This window comes from Pseudopodoces humilis, chromosome 16 (assembly GCF_049639895.1).
Source record: "Pseudopodoces humilis isolate 2021_Gansu_Grassland_sample_001 chromosome 16, ASM4963989v1, whole genome shotgun sequence".
Taxonomy (NCBI): Eukaryota; Metazoa; Chordata; class Aves; order Passeriformes; family Paridae; genus Pseudopodoces; species Pseudopodoces humilis.
The window spans coordinates 18,971,910-18,985,724 of record NC_142215.1 but is presented as its reverse complement, the minus strand read 5'-3'; the positions used below and the strand labels follow the sequence as shown (position 1 = coordinate 18,985,724).

The 13,815-nt window shown below is 44.7% G+C and overlaps 1 protein-coding gene across 7 annotated transcripts in view; it reads left to right on the top strand.

Moving 5' to 3' along the window:
- NEO1 (neogenin 1) overlaps positions 1-13,815 on the top strand; it is a 158,727-nt gene that overhangs the window by 71,609 nt on the left and 73,303 nt on the right. For all 7 annotated transcript variants that reach the window (XM_088063004.1, XM_088063005.1, XM_088063003.1 and 4 more), the window contains exon 5: positions 4,884-5,020. In XM_088063004.1, the coding sequence (XP_087919130.1) occupies positions 4,884-5,020 (137 nt within the window). The remainder of the gene's footprint in view (positions 1-4,883; positions 5,021-13,815) is intronic.

The following is a 13,815-nucleotide window of genomic DNA, read 5'->3' as shown; positions in this document are numbered from 1 at the left end:
AGGGAAGGCACTGAAGTATGAGGTTATTGGAACAAATCTTAGGCCCTTGATAGAAAACTTGCTGAAGTAAAATCTCCTGTAGTGTCAACATTGTCTGGTACAAAGGGTTAGAAAGGAGGTGTTATATTCAGGCTGAGTAGCTCTTCAGCTTGGAGCCAGCTTGGAGCCTTTGTTACCTGGTGAATATTTTTTATTTCAGTCTCTAGTCTGGCTGAGGATCCTGCTGTGTGCAGGGTCTGTTCTTCAGCAAGTGCAGGAGACATTTGTGCTTTTGACAATTCCTACCTTGGAAAGGGAAGTCCCAGGTGGCTGCCCAGGTGGATTTGTCCCCAGAGCTTGGGACACAGGCACAGAGAAATGTCTGGAACGTGATCTGCTCTGAAAACTTGGAGTGTGTGGATCAGTACGTGCTCCAACAGCATAGATTGTGTATCTTCATTTTCACTGGGACGTGTCTGTGGGAGAGGGAACAAATGGCACAGGTTCTGAAGAAACTGCACTAGATCAGATGGTTCATCTGAAACAAAACCATTGAAAGGACCTGAGCAATAACATTAGAATGTCTGTAAAGTCCAGCAAGCTGTGCAGCAGGTTTGTACTGTTCAGTTTAGCAAAATTTCATGTAATTGAGAAACTCCTGCAGAAACATGGTTGTACAGGTAATGCTTTCCTACAGTGAGGGGATTAGAGCTGAAGGCACTTGTGCCACGTTCATTTCTGCTGGCTGTGCTCACATGGAATCTGTGATTGTATGATCACATCCACATCCCTAATGCTGCCCTTTCCTCGGTGCTTCCCACAAAGGTGTGATATTCCCATTATTACATGTATCTGCTTGCAGAAGTCTGAGTGATTGGTACCAAGTGAATTACACTTGCCCGGCTCAGGAAAGGTTAAGTGTAGCAGAGTAATTATGGAGATTTTTCTGGTAGTAGATCCCACAAAATAATCTAATTTACTGTCTAATTTTATCTGCTGTACTTACTGAGACAGCAAATAGATTATAAGATGTTTGGGGAATAGTAATTTAAAAGAGGGAAGAAAAGCCCAAACCTCAGGGTATAACTGACAGTTTGACTACAGTAAATTAATAAAGGCTCACTATATTTTGTGATAATGAAACACAAAGAGCCTGTGAGTGAGGCATCCAGAGTAGTTCAGTAATTGTACGTTATGGGGGTGCAAGTGAGTGCTGTATAGAATGCATATAAAAGGCTGGAATTTGATTTGCCTCTTCTCTGACATCTGAGTGATCAATCTTTGTTTTTTTTAATGACACTTGAAATTACGTTATCACTTTTATATTAAGCTGATTCTTTGTCTCCGGTGTCTGAAATCCAATTGCTTCACTCTTTTGTGAAAATGCTTCATTGTCCTTTCAAAATTAAGATGTTTTGCTTTATTACAAAAGCAGCTTTCCTTTAAGCCCAGGATTTTTCCACAGCTGATTCATACAGAGGGAATCACCAAGGAGTCTGGCAGATTAATTGTTTTCTTCCATTAAACTTTCACTGAATCACCTATTGGGAAATTGAACTCAACTCTGGGTTTTCTGGAGGAAAATAATCAAAGGGAATAAAAACATGGCACATATTGAGATGGCTGAACAGGAGAATTCCCATAAATATTCCAATGCTACATGTAGTTTGTGAGATCCCCTAGGAAAGCTAAAGTGATACCTAGGAATAGTTTTTAATAGTTTCGTAGTAGCAGCTGCTGTCAGTAACTTTTGCAGAGGCTGGCAGTGGTAATGAGCATCCTAAGGCACGTGTTGCTTTTAAGAGGGTAACAATGGATATCCTGGAAAAGGCATTAATGTCCTCCAAATGCCATGGACATGCTGCTGGCCTTTGATCATTCCTTCAGGATGTGACAGTGGCAGTTCCTGGGGCACAGCTCCTTCCCTGCTCCATGTCCCGCTGTCCCTGGCAGATCCAGCGCCCTGCTTTCATCCCAGCCCTCAGCACATTCCCAGCTGCAAGAACAAAAAGTCAAAGCAGCTCCTTTACATAATAAAAGAAGGTAGAAAATTTATTGTATGGATGTGTCAAGGTCCAGGCTTGTCTTACTCGGGTGGTTTTAGAGCGTGCTTGACGTGCCATTCCCACACAAGCCTGGCACATTTTTCCCAGCCTTTGGGAAGCTCTTCATAGGATTTTTCAAACTCATATCTTCAATTCCCTGCACTTCTTCCAGGGCAGCCTCTCTGTAGTCCTGGTGTTTCTCATGGGAACAGTATGGCTTTCCTCACACAGCACATCTTTTCAGATGCTTTTAACAGTTAATGCTGGTTATGGTTTTGTTTGCTCTGCTTTTAAATATATTAACCAGAAATTTGATCATAAATCAACATTTATCTGATAAATAATAGTGAGATGAGGCAAAAATCTGTGTCCCAGCAATTTACCTGTCCAAGCAGGTCAGGATTGGTCCTACTGATGTAATTTGAGGAAAATTTCAAATGGAGAAAGCACTTAGGTTGATTTTTGTTCATTAGCCATTCCAAATAGAGACTAAAAAAGGCAATTGCTGTAATATTCATATATTGACAGGATTCAGTCCCTTCCTGCCAACAAGCCACGTGAGAGTGCTAGACAGGAATCCACCAGGTTCCCTTCCTTTTCCCCAGACTCTTCCTTTACCAGCTCCATGAGAGCTGGTGTCTCTGGGTCAGTCAGCTTCCAGGCACAACTTGTCCTGGCTTGGGGTTCTTGCATCTTACTGGAAAGTTTATTTGTTATTTTAAGTGGAAACTTGGAGTGTTGAAGGAACTTGGAAGAGTTGTGTACAGCTTAGTATCAGGTGAAGGGCAGTGATGGCTGCAGTGGGAGGAGGATGTGGCTGGAAGCTGAGGGTGCTGCACTGAGCATGAAGGGCCACCTTTATCTCCCCATTCAGCAGCAAAAGCAGATGGATTGTAAGGGCTGGGGTAGAAACCCTTCCCTGCCCTTTGCAAGTCAGAGGGGGAGGTTCTGTACAGACCCTTTGTCACCTGATCAATCTGTATTTTGAATTTCTTTTAACCTGTATCTTATTCTGAAGTATATAATCTCTGAGGGATGGCTTACCTTTTCTTTTCACAGAAACTCCATTCCTCTGCATTGTATACTGTGCATTGCTGTCCTTGTGTTGTGAAGGCACAGTCTCTCCTGTTGTACTTCCCTCAGCTTTCCAAGCAGTCAGTCATTCCAGCTGGATCTGCAAAATGCCTTCTTTTAAATTATGTGATTACAATACCTCATTTTTCTTCAGTTCTGGCTGCTCTTGACTGAATACCTTGGATCACATTTAATTAAGAACAAGTGAAGCTGCAAGTGCAAAAAGATGAGCTTCCCTTGTGGAATTGATTGGGTTGAACTTAATTTTCAGTGTGAGATGTGATGGTGTAATTATAACTCCTCTGTGTCCCACACTGGGGTGGTGTCTGTGGCATGACTGTGTCCCTGTGTGTGCAGGGATCTGGGATATGGCTGTGGAATGACCATGTCCCTGTGTGTGCAGGGATCTGGGATATGGCCATGGCTGTGGAATGACCATGTCCCTGTGTGTGCAGGGATCTGGGATATGGCCATGGCTGTGGAATGACTGTGTCCCTGTGTGTGCAGGGATCTGGGATATGGCTGTGGAATGACTGTGTCCCTGTGTGAGCAGGGATCTGGGATATGGCCGTGGAATGACCATGTGTCCCTGTGTGAGCAGGGATCTGGGATATGGCTGTGGAATGACTGTGTCCCTGTGTGAGCAGGGATCTGGGATATGGCCGTGGAATGACCATGTGTCCCTGTGTGAGCAGGGATCTGGGATATGGCTGTGGAATGACTGTGTCCCTGTGTGTGCAGGGATCTGGGATATGGCCATGGCTGTGGAATGACCGTGTCCCTGTGTGTGCAGGGATCTGGGATATGGCTGTGGCTGTGGAATGACTGTGTCCCTGTGTGTGCAGGGATCTGGGATATGGCCATGGCTGTGGAATGACTGTGTCCCTGTGTGTGCAGGAATCTGGGATATGGCTGTGGAATGACTGTGTCCCTGTGTGTGCAGGAATCTGGGATATGGCTGTGGAATGACTGTGTCCCTGTGTGTGCAGGAATCTGGGATATGGCTGTGGAATGACTGTGTCCCTGTGTGTGCAGGGATCTGGGATATGGCCATGGCTGTGGAATGACTGTGTCCCTGTGTGTGCAGGGATCTGGGATATGGCCGTGGCTGTGGAATGACCATGTCCCTGTGTGTGCAGGGATCTGGGATATGGCTGTGGAATGACCATGTCCCTGTGTGTGCAGGGATCTGGGATATGGCCATGGCTGTGGAATGACTGTGTCCCTGTGTGTGCAGGGATCTGGGATATGGCCATGGCTGTGGAATGACCGTGTCCCTGTGTGTGCAGGGATCTGGGATATGGCTGTGGAATGACTGTGTCCCTGTGTGAGCAGGGATCCGGGATATGGCTGTGGAATGACTGTGTCCCTGTGTGTGCAGGGATCTGGGATATGGCTGTGGAATGACTGTGTCCCTGTGTGTGCAGGGATCTGGGATATGGCTGTGGAATGACTGTGTCCCTGTGTGAGCAGGGATCTGGGATATGGCTGTGGCTGTGGAATGACCATGTCCCTGTGTGTGCAGGGATCTGGGATATGGCTGTGGCTGTGGAATGACTGTGTCCCTGTGTGTGCAGGGATCTGGGATATGGCCATGGCTGTGGAATGATCATGTCCCTGTGTGTGCAGGGATCTGGGATATGGCTGTGGCTGTGGAATGATCATGTCCCTGTGTGTGCAGGGATCTGGGATATGGCCGTGGCTGTGGAATGACCATGTCCCTGTGTGTGCAGGAATCTGGGATATGGCCATGGCTGTGGAATGATCATGTCCCTGTGTGTGCAGGTCTGGGCGCTTCCAGCTGCTGGCCGGGGGTACCCTGGAGATCCGGGACGTGGCCGAGGCCGATGCCGGGACCTTCACCTGCGTCGCTGAGAGCGGCAATGACACCCTGGAGGCCCAGGCAGAGCTGACAGTCCAAGGTGGGTCAGAGATTCTAATTTTCACAGAGAACACTTCTCCAGATGGCTGAATACCAAGTTTATTCTGTGATTGGTTCAGTGCCCTGTTAAAAACTGAGCCCCGTCAGTACCGTTATAAATATTGGTACTCTGATTTATTATCCAAACTGCTTATAATTTCCTAAACAGCCAAATGAGCAATGTGCTTATAGAATACAACTTGAGGATGCTTAAAAGCTGCCCTATCTGCTCCTGTAGTATTAAATGTGATTGATACACTTGAAGGGTGGCCAAGGCCACAGTGTGGCTGATCTGAAAGTCAACCTGGTTATCTTTGGAAAGGACGTCTCTAATGCATTTTTCATAATCCTTAAATACGTTGCTGTTTTCAATGAGCTTGCAAGAAGATAAAAGCAGAGATATTTGGTAATATGCTGGTTTGTTGTGTATCTAACTGGTTTGTTTATTCTTGCAAGCTATTTTTACTAGGAAAAAGCACTGAAATATTGATAATGTAGTTTTAAAAATATCTTACTATGCATAAAAATTAAATGAAGCAGACGGGGTAAGCAAAGAAGATAGACCTGTTAAGGAGTGGGAAAAAAAATCAGGTAAAAGTTTCATTCTTTGCCTTTCTTACATTCCATGAGGAAATCTGTCTTTTTTATTGATTGGACCCTAGTAGGGGTTTCCAGTTCTTTCTCTGAAGTTTCATGGCATACGAAGGGTCCCTATAAGAGCTTAGCTGACTTAGTTTATTGTGGACTGTGGGGCTACAAAGTTGGTCTAAAAAGTAATTCTTAGGGGAAAAATTTATTCACTGAACATCTATAAATGAGGGGTTTTCTATAGACAAAAGGAAAGGTTTTCTGACCAAAAGGAAGTGCTGAGACTCAATCTGGTCATGCAGAAAACTCCACATTTTTCTTACCTTGTATCTTGGCCAAAAGAACAAAGATTTGGTGCTCTGGCTTTGGAAATAGCTCCAAGCTTTAGGCTTCAGAACACTTTACAATGGCTTCAAGCAGCTCACTGTGTGCTGTGTTTAATTCAGTTCCAGCCTCTCTATTTTACAGAATTGGTTCTGTGTTTTATGGGCAGTGACAGCAATTAATAACATTAATGATATGATGCAATTAAGCAGGTTGTGGATAAAGCTGAGAGGAGCCTTAGTGCAGGACATCCAGCCAGGTCACCTGGGGATGAAAGTGAATTGGAGACAACTCTTTTGCTCCTTACCTGAACCATTGTAAAAGATTTCTTTATTTGGTTGTGAAGATTTACAGTGGTTTTTGGCAGACCTTCCATGCTGTTTTTTTGTTATGCACCTGGCACTGGAAAGAAAATCCTTTATGCTTGAATATTAAAATATGTTAAAGATTTTACAGTGCATCTGATAGTGACATGTCTGATTTTACTTCTTAGTTCTAATCTTAATTCTACTTTCCTTGAAGGGTCACTGTAGGGAGTAATTGTATTTCTGCATTACTGTAGTTTGGTGCAGGGTTGAAAAGCTTGAATAACTGTTACCTGATCCCTGGATCATTTTCTTCTAGACCAAAGAAATTGTCATCTCTCCCCACCTAATAACAGCCTGATTTTGCTTAATTTAAGTTCTTTCTGCCATTCTTGGAAATTAGTCTGGCAGCATTTCAGACAATAAATCCATTTTTTTGGGTACTAACTCCCTTCTGTATTTTTCTGCAGCTCTCCTTGAAGCCCTTGTTTTTTCTAAGAGGTTTCACTCTTTACTGGGGGTGGTGCTCTGGCAGCCAATTTTTCTCCTTCTAATAACATTTCCCCATGGGAGTTCAGAGATGGAATTGTGTGCCAAGGAGGTGATGCCATTGCTTGGCAGTGTTAGGGCAGTGAAACTGGAGAGGTGTTCCTGTGGCTGCCTCTCAGCTGAGATTTCCCAGCAGTGCCAGGTTTGGGCTGACTGAAGTTTGCAGGCAGAAACAACCTGCTTTATCCACTTGTAAGTTTGACTCAAAAGAATGCTCTTAAAGGTCACTTTGCTCCATGACCAGCTTTTCTGTGTCCTCTAACGAGGATACAAAGCCCTGCAAGAACACGAGTGTCTCTGGTGTGGTGCTGGCCACTGGAATATTCCTTCCATGGCAGTGGGGATGAAATTGCTGGCCATACCTAGGGGGAGGGTGCTCTCAGGTTTGTCACACTGGGCCTGTGCTCAGCTGGCAGGTAAATACCTGAGTTTTACTGTGGGTTTGTGTGAGGTACGAGCGAGGTACTTGGGGAAAGCTTATTCCAATTTATATGGGACTGTACAGTCACTAATCCTGGGAGTTCCTGGGGTGTTTTTGGTTACTTTTGGCACCATTTTCAATTAATAAGTGATACATTCAGTGCAGTTACTCAGATCCTATCGGTAACACTTAAGGATATTACCAGTTTCATGTACCTGGAAATAGTTGAACCCCTGTGTCATAAATAAAAGGTGCTAGAGGAGCCTTCTATTGCCCTAATGGTGGGTTTGGAAAAATGATTGGGATTTGTTTCCCTACACACATCACAGAAGGACTGAATCAGGAAAATGACCTTTACCTTGACTTGAAAGGTACTTAAGAGTCCAGAAGAATTCTACAAAAAGTTCTGTCCTCAGTCTCTTTATCTGCATTGTGTATCTGGGAGGTAGAGTCAAGAAATTTCCTTCCCTTTGGAAGGGAATTTTGGCTGCTCCATTCCCTGCAGTGTCCAAGGCCAGGCTGGACAGGGCTTGGAGCAGCCTGGGCTGGTGGAAGGTGTCGCTGCCCTTGGCAGGGGGTGAACGTGACCTGTCAGGTCCCTCCCAACCCAAACCATTCAGTGATTCTGTGTAATTGCAAACTGGAGGTTTCCTGCACCCACTGGTCACGCACTGAACTTTTGCCTGCTGCATCTGAGGAGTGGTTTCATGTGGGAGAGAGCAGGGAATGTCCCAGGGAAAGCCTGTGGCTGAGAGAGTCTCAGCCCCTAAAGCTGGACATTGCTGAATCCCGTCCACAGCTGAGGCAGGGCCAAACACTGAACCTTTAAAAGGTGGAATGGATAAAACATGTGTGCACCTTTGTGCCCAGAATATCACAGGGGATGGAAAAGGGATGTCCTCGGTTTTCCTTGGGTGCAAAAGCTGGTGTCACCACAGTCCAGGCAGGGACAGGCACTTCCCGCGGTGGAGGCAAGAATTTGGTGCCTGAAAAGTCACCTCTGTCTTGGCTGTAGTGACAGTGCTCTCCCCTCGCTGTGGGTGCTGCTGCCAGGTTATTTACAACACCTGTAATGAACTCAGAGCACTGGAAATATCTGTTTTGCTCTCCCCAGTCATGAAAGAATCTGTAGCGTTTCCCTCAGATAAGAGTGGGAAGTGATGACGGCAGAGCTGGGGAAACAGGTAGTTACTGTATTTAATCTGCTCAGCCTGGAAGAGCCAGAGTGGCAGTTAAATACTGGGAAGGTCATGAGTTCAGCCTTCAGCTGGGCAATATTTCAAACTGATGGCTGTGCCCAGCACCCTGGGGCTTTGTGCAGGGGCTGGGACTGAGTGAGGTCACCACAGGGGCTTCCTGTAGCCTGCCTTGGTGCTGGGTGGGGACAGCAGCTTGGGGGGACTTTCTCTTCCTGGTGAAATATTTACTGCAGTTAATAATGAACCAGAAAATCATAAACAAACCCCAAAAAAATTCCATTTTCATTCTCCTGTAAAATTGGCATGGCAGGTCTGAAGCCTGTAAAATAAATAAATCCCTGTGTTTGTGGGAGAAGAGTGAGAGTTGCTCTTTGCTGTTGTTTGTTACTGCCTTTCAGTGGATTTTTGGAATAGTAGAAAGTCAACTTCTGAGTTGTCTGGGACAGCATTCGGTGTCTGATAGTGTATCTTAAGTATTATGCATAAATGTCTTGCTGTGTTAACGTAACAAAATCTAAAAATAAAGCCAGAGACGTTTCTTTTGGGGTATCTGTAATGATAAATCAGAGACTGCATGTGGCATTTGGCTGGTCACAGCCTCATTCGTGCTGCCAGAGCAAATTGTATGGAAAAAACCAAATGCAGAAGTGTTTTGATGGAATTGTCCACTTTGTGCTTCAGAAGGAAGTGCTGGAAATGACAAGGCTTACAGCAATTGCAAAGCCTTATTCCAGCAGAAAATAGGTATTTTGGAGTGTTGGTCCTGCAGCGTCAGGGAGCAGTGATTTCTCTGTTCTGGGGGCTTTGGCAGGATTGCCTCACCTTGATTTTCCTGGTGCCTTTGCTCTTGCTGGGATGGGGTCTCTAGTACTTTGATTACTCCTGGCAGGTAATTATTGTAAATTTTAAATTGAAGATTTGGGCTTAAAAACTAGTTGTGATTATACATCAATTAGTATATGACTTGTTATTAAAATAAAAGAACGTACCAGGATGTGTGAGGCAAGTCAAGACTTTCTTTAGAACAAAATCAAGACAGCTGCAGAAGGGAGAGCAGCCTGAATGTGAAGATGCCTGGGTTTGTTTTCCAGGCTTCACTGGGGCAGCTGCTTTGATAAAAGCTGATGCCATCCTCCCCAGAAATTGTAGCTGTTTGCAAAGCACATTAAGTCCTGCAGCAGCAGAGTAATATGTCTGGGTAACTCTTAGTTTTGCATTAAGCTTTCATTATTATTGGAAACAATTCCAGGGAAGAAACTTGAACCATCACTGAAAATTGCTCAGACCTTTCTCATACCTTCTAGATGATCTTCATCGATTTCTCTCTCTAATTAAGCTTAGTGCTGTATTTGATAATGGGTTGCCCCTCAATTAGAGAGTCAAGAGATGCTCCATGAACCTGAATCTGTTAAAGGCTCACGTGGGAGACACAAAGTATTGTCCTTTTTGGGGGTCTTGGAACGTGCTGCTTGGGGAAGCTCTTGGAAGTAAAAACACCCCCTTGGCTTCATAGGAGTTATTTCTTGCCCTGAAAATATAATGTGTAATTAGTGACCTTTTTTCTGTAGTGATGCAAACAAGGGCAGTGGGTCCAGGAGTCTGGGGAAGGTGGATGAGCTGAACTCCCGAGAATTTGGGTCTCTACCACTACACTTCACTGTTTGTCTGACAAGGCTTTCTGAAAGTCCTCCCTGTTGCTCCTTAGTGTAGTTTAATGTGAATGGAGTTCACAGTTTACTTTTGAATTCAGCTAACTGGGAATTTTTTCTCTCACATTTATATTCAAGGCAAGTGTTGCTGGTGGAAAAGTTATTAACAGATTTTCAAGTACCTGGGAGAGGAAGGACAGGGGAGCATTATTTTAATGCTATCTCACTTGTTCAGATTGTACCTGGACACCAGAAAAGCCTGTCTTTGGGAGAGGTGTAATTTTTAATACCAGAGGTAAATTCCCCAAAATGTTCTTTGCATCATGCAAAAGTCCCACTCTGGTGATCAAGGCTGTGATCTGATTTCTGTTCCACAGGGCTTGGGCTCAGCAGAACCTCTGCTTTTCCTGCTCAGTGTCGAGATCTTGTTCTGGAGCCGGACTGTTGTAACGTTGCAGGTTTTTTGGTGTGTCTTGGTGTTTTTCTAAGACCAACAGGAACATTTGTCCAGCCCTTGACACGTGGAAGAGAGCTTGCCACGGTTCTCAGTGGGGGCACCAGCATTTGTTTTCTGTAGCTGTGTTTCGGAAAGTCACCAGTGAGCTTTGCTGGAATTTAAAGGAGGATTCTCTGGTAGCAGTGCAGATGTTTAACATTCTGAGGTGGTCAGAGAACAGTGATTTGTGTTGTAGGAGAAGCTCGGGGGAGCCCTGCCAGGCCGTGATCTGTGCCGCGCTCAGGGCTGAGAGGGTTTTCTGACCTTTGCCGAGGTCGGGGCTGAGCAGGGGCAGCTGCTGGGTGTGCCTTGTGCTGTGCCTGTGGCCAGTGGGATCCCTGTGGCCAGGACAGGTTTGGGATGACCCCGGGATGATGCTGGTGGTGAGGACAGGGATGATGTGCCCCTCTCTAGGGACCATCCCTCAGACCTTGGGGTGTGCAGATCCCAGATAATCCTGCTGCAAGGGAGGCTTTGCCTTTTACAAAGTCTTTTCCAAAGACCTGACAACTTTAATCATGAGGTTCTTGTACATGAAACATCTGAAATTCCCTGGACAGTCTGATTATATCTGGAAAAGTTGTCTCTGTGTTACAGAGGTGCTGCAGAGCTTGCAAACGCATTTTTGTGGCACTGAAAAAACAGTTACAAAACAGCCCCCATATGGGCAGGGGTTCATGAGGACAGGGAAATCCTTTGGGATGGGTGTCCATAATGGAATGGTGTGTGGATTTGGGAAGTAAGATCCAGAACTGCACGTGCCAGGAAGATGAGATACATGTGGAGTTTAAAAAAAAAAACCTCTTTGTGAGATAAATATATATTTATAAAAAAGCCATTAAGAAAGACAAAACCAAATGATCAGTAACCCATAGAATTAACACAAATGGTTTTCCTTGTAAATGTTCTTGAGGAATCCTTGGGGATAATGAAAATGTTACTAAATTAAGCAGCAGTGTCTTAAATATCTGCTGTGTTGAAACTGATATTGAGCTGAGGGAATTGTAAAGGCTGGTTTCTCTTTCAGTCAGAGTTTCTAATAAATGAGGGTCATATTTACAGGGGTTTGAACCAGCTGCTGCTTTATGGACAGAAATCCTTTTCCCCAAAAATGACTTTTAAAACAGTAAGCTGAGGCTGTGCCTTTGGCCTAGACAGGCAGTTAAAGAAAATGCAGGGTTTTGCCCAAGGTTCATATTTGGGGGTGGGGTTTTATTTTGGTCTCCAAAGTAAAAAATGTGCTTTTTAGTTTGGAACAGGCTTTGCCCAGCGCAGGATTTACTCTTTTTGCAGCGTGTTTTTCATACAATGCTCATGGTGCCAAGTGCTCATGGATACTTGTAAGGTTTCAAGGATATGTATGTACTAGAGATAAGCTACAGGGGTTTAATACTCCTTTTATTCCCCTTCAAAAGGAGATGACAGAATTTCAATTGCAAACTAAAAGCTGAAAGGTTCAGTAGTAATTTTTAAGTTGCACATGCCAGAGACTTCCAAGAAATGTGAATGTGTGAACTAAGCAGCTCATTAAAATGCCTTTTGCCTCTAAGTGAGACTCTTTTTATAGGAGTTGTGCCCTAAATGGTGAGTACTTTTCTCTGTGCATCAGGGTCATCCTTCCATTTTAATTGGTTGAATCAAGCTCCAAGTTTAATTTTTGAATTTATGGGATTTAATTTTTATTTTTTTTTTTCCATTTCAGCAGAAACTTTTGCAGTTTTCACACCACCAAATTTCATGACAAAAACTGAGAGTGATATTAAAGTGGAAATGCTGAGGAACACCACACATCAATCAGCCTTGAGAGAGAGAGCCCATACCATAAAGTGAACATAGACTTTCTTTCAAGTTAAATTTTTATGATGGTTAAGATGACTCTCATCCAGCAGATAATTGATTTCTCTAATGGGAGCCAGATTATTGCCATTACTGGATGTCTCATTATCCAAACTTTAGTCCTTGGCAGGGAAGTTTCTCCCAAAGTTGCAGAGATGAAACAATCCGGTAATTTGTGGGAAGGAGGTGGGCTCTTATCTGTGGTGGCTGATTCCCTATGCAGTCTTGCAGTTAATTAGTTTGTCTTCATGAGGAGAATTATTTAAAGGAAAACCATGGTGGAGTTTGGGTTCCTGGGGTAAACAGCTTTGGTTATGATGCCAGTGGAAGTTAAACACTTGCAGTGTCTGGAGGAGATGGGAAGCCTTGGAGGCAGCTGTGAGCTGCCTAATAAAGGTGTTTTGTGCTCCTCAAGGTGCTCTCTCCAGAGGGGTGCTGGGGGCAGGCCTGGAGGGAAATGGGAACAGGATCCAAGATACTCACAGAAGGAAACCAGGATCAAAGCAGGCTGGTTAATGGTTAATGAGGGGCAGAACGTTATTTTTATATTGAATATTTTTCTAAGCAGTCCCAAATTCTGGCAGCTCTGCGGTCTTGTTTGTTTTCAAGTGCTGACTCAAAGGTCACATCTATGATCTCTCTTTTTCACATCCTTAGGAGCTTAAATGTAGTCTCAGTGTAACATGAAACAAAGCACTTTGCAGGTGAGGGTATAAATTGCTGTACTGTGGTACCTCAAAGCACCCTGTGCTCTGGAAGTGCCACTCCCCAGTGTGTCTCTCACATCAGATGGTTTTAGCTTTGGTAAAGCACTTGGTTCTGCAAAGACACGTGAGTAAAAGGGGGCTCGTGCTCATCCTGAGTTACAACGCCTGGAGCCTCCTCATCACTGATAGGTTAATGCACAGAATGCAGGATTGCTCAGGATTTCTCTTTGTGTTGCCTGCAGTGGGTGTAGTCGTGCAAGTTGCAAAACCTTCCCAAAAGGTGCTGCATGTCTGTCAGGAGCTGGATCAGCAAGCACAAGGAGCAGTTCCCTTAGGCAGGACAATGCAATGTATTTTTTCCATAGCAATGTGGCAGAGTGGAGTGGGATTTGAAGGAGATGTAACGTTTTGGCAGCCTTTGGAAATAATTCTGCTTCATGTTCTGTAACTCAATGAGCTCCAAGCTCAAATTATTGCTCTTTGTTTATCCTGATGGAATAATATTCATGGAAGACCCTGGGAAGCACAGGGCAGTCAGTGGCACCTCAGTGCCCAGCAGGGTCATGGAGCAGATCCTGCTGGAAACTGCAGGAAGGCACAAAGGGAAGTGAGGAGAGTGAGGGAAGAGCAACGGGATCATCTGCCTGGGCTTGTGCAAAGCATCAGACCTGTCCTGGGTGATCCCAGTCTCTGGGCACGCATGGATTTGGAGGATGTGTCCT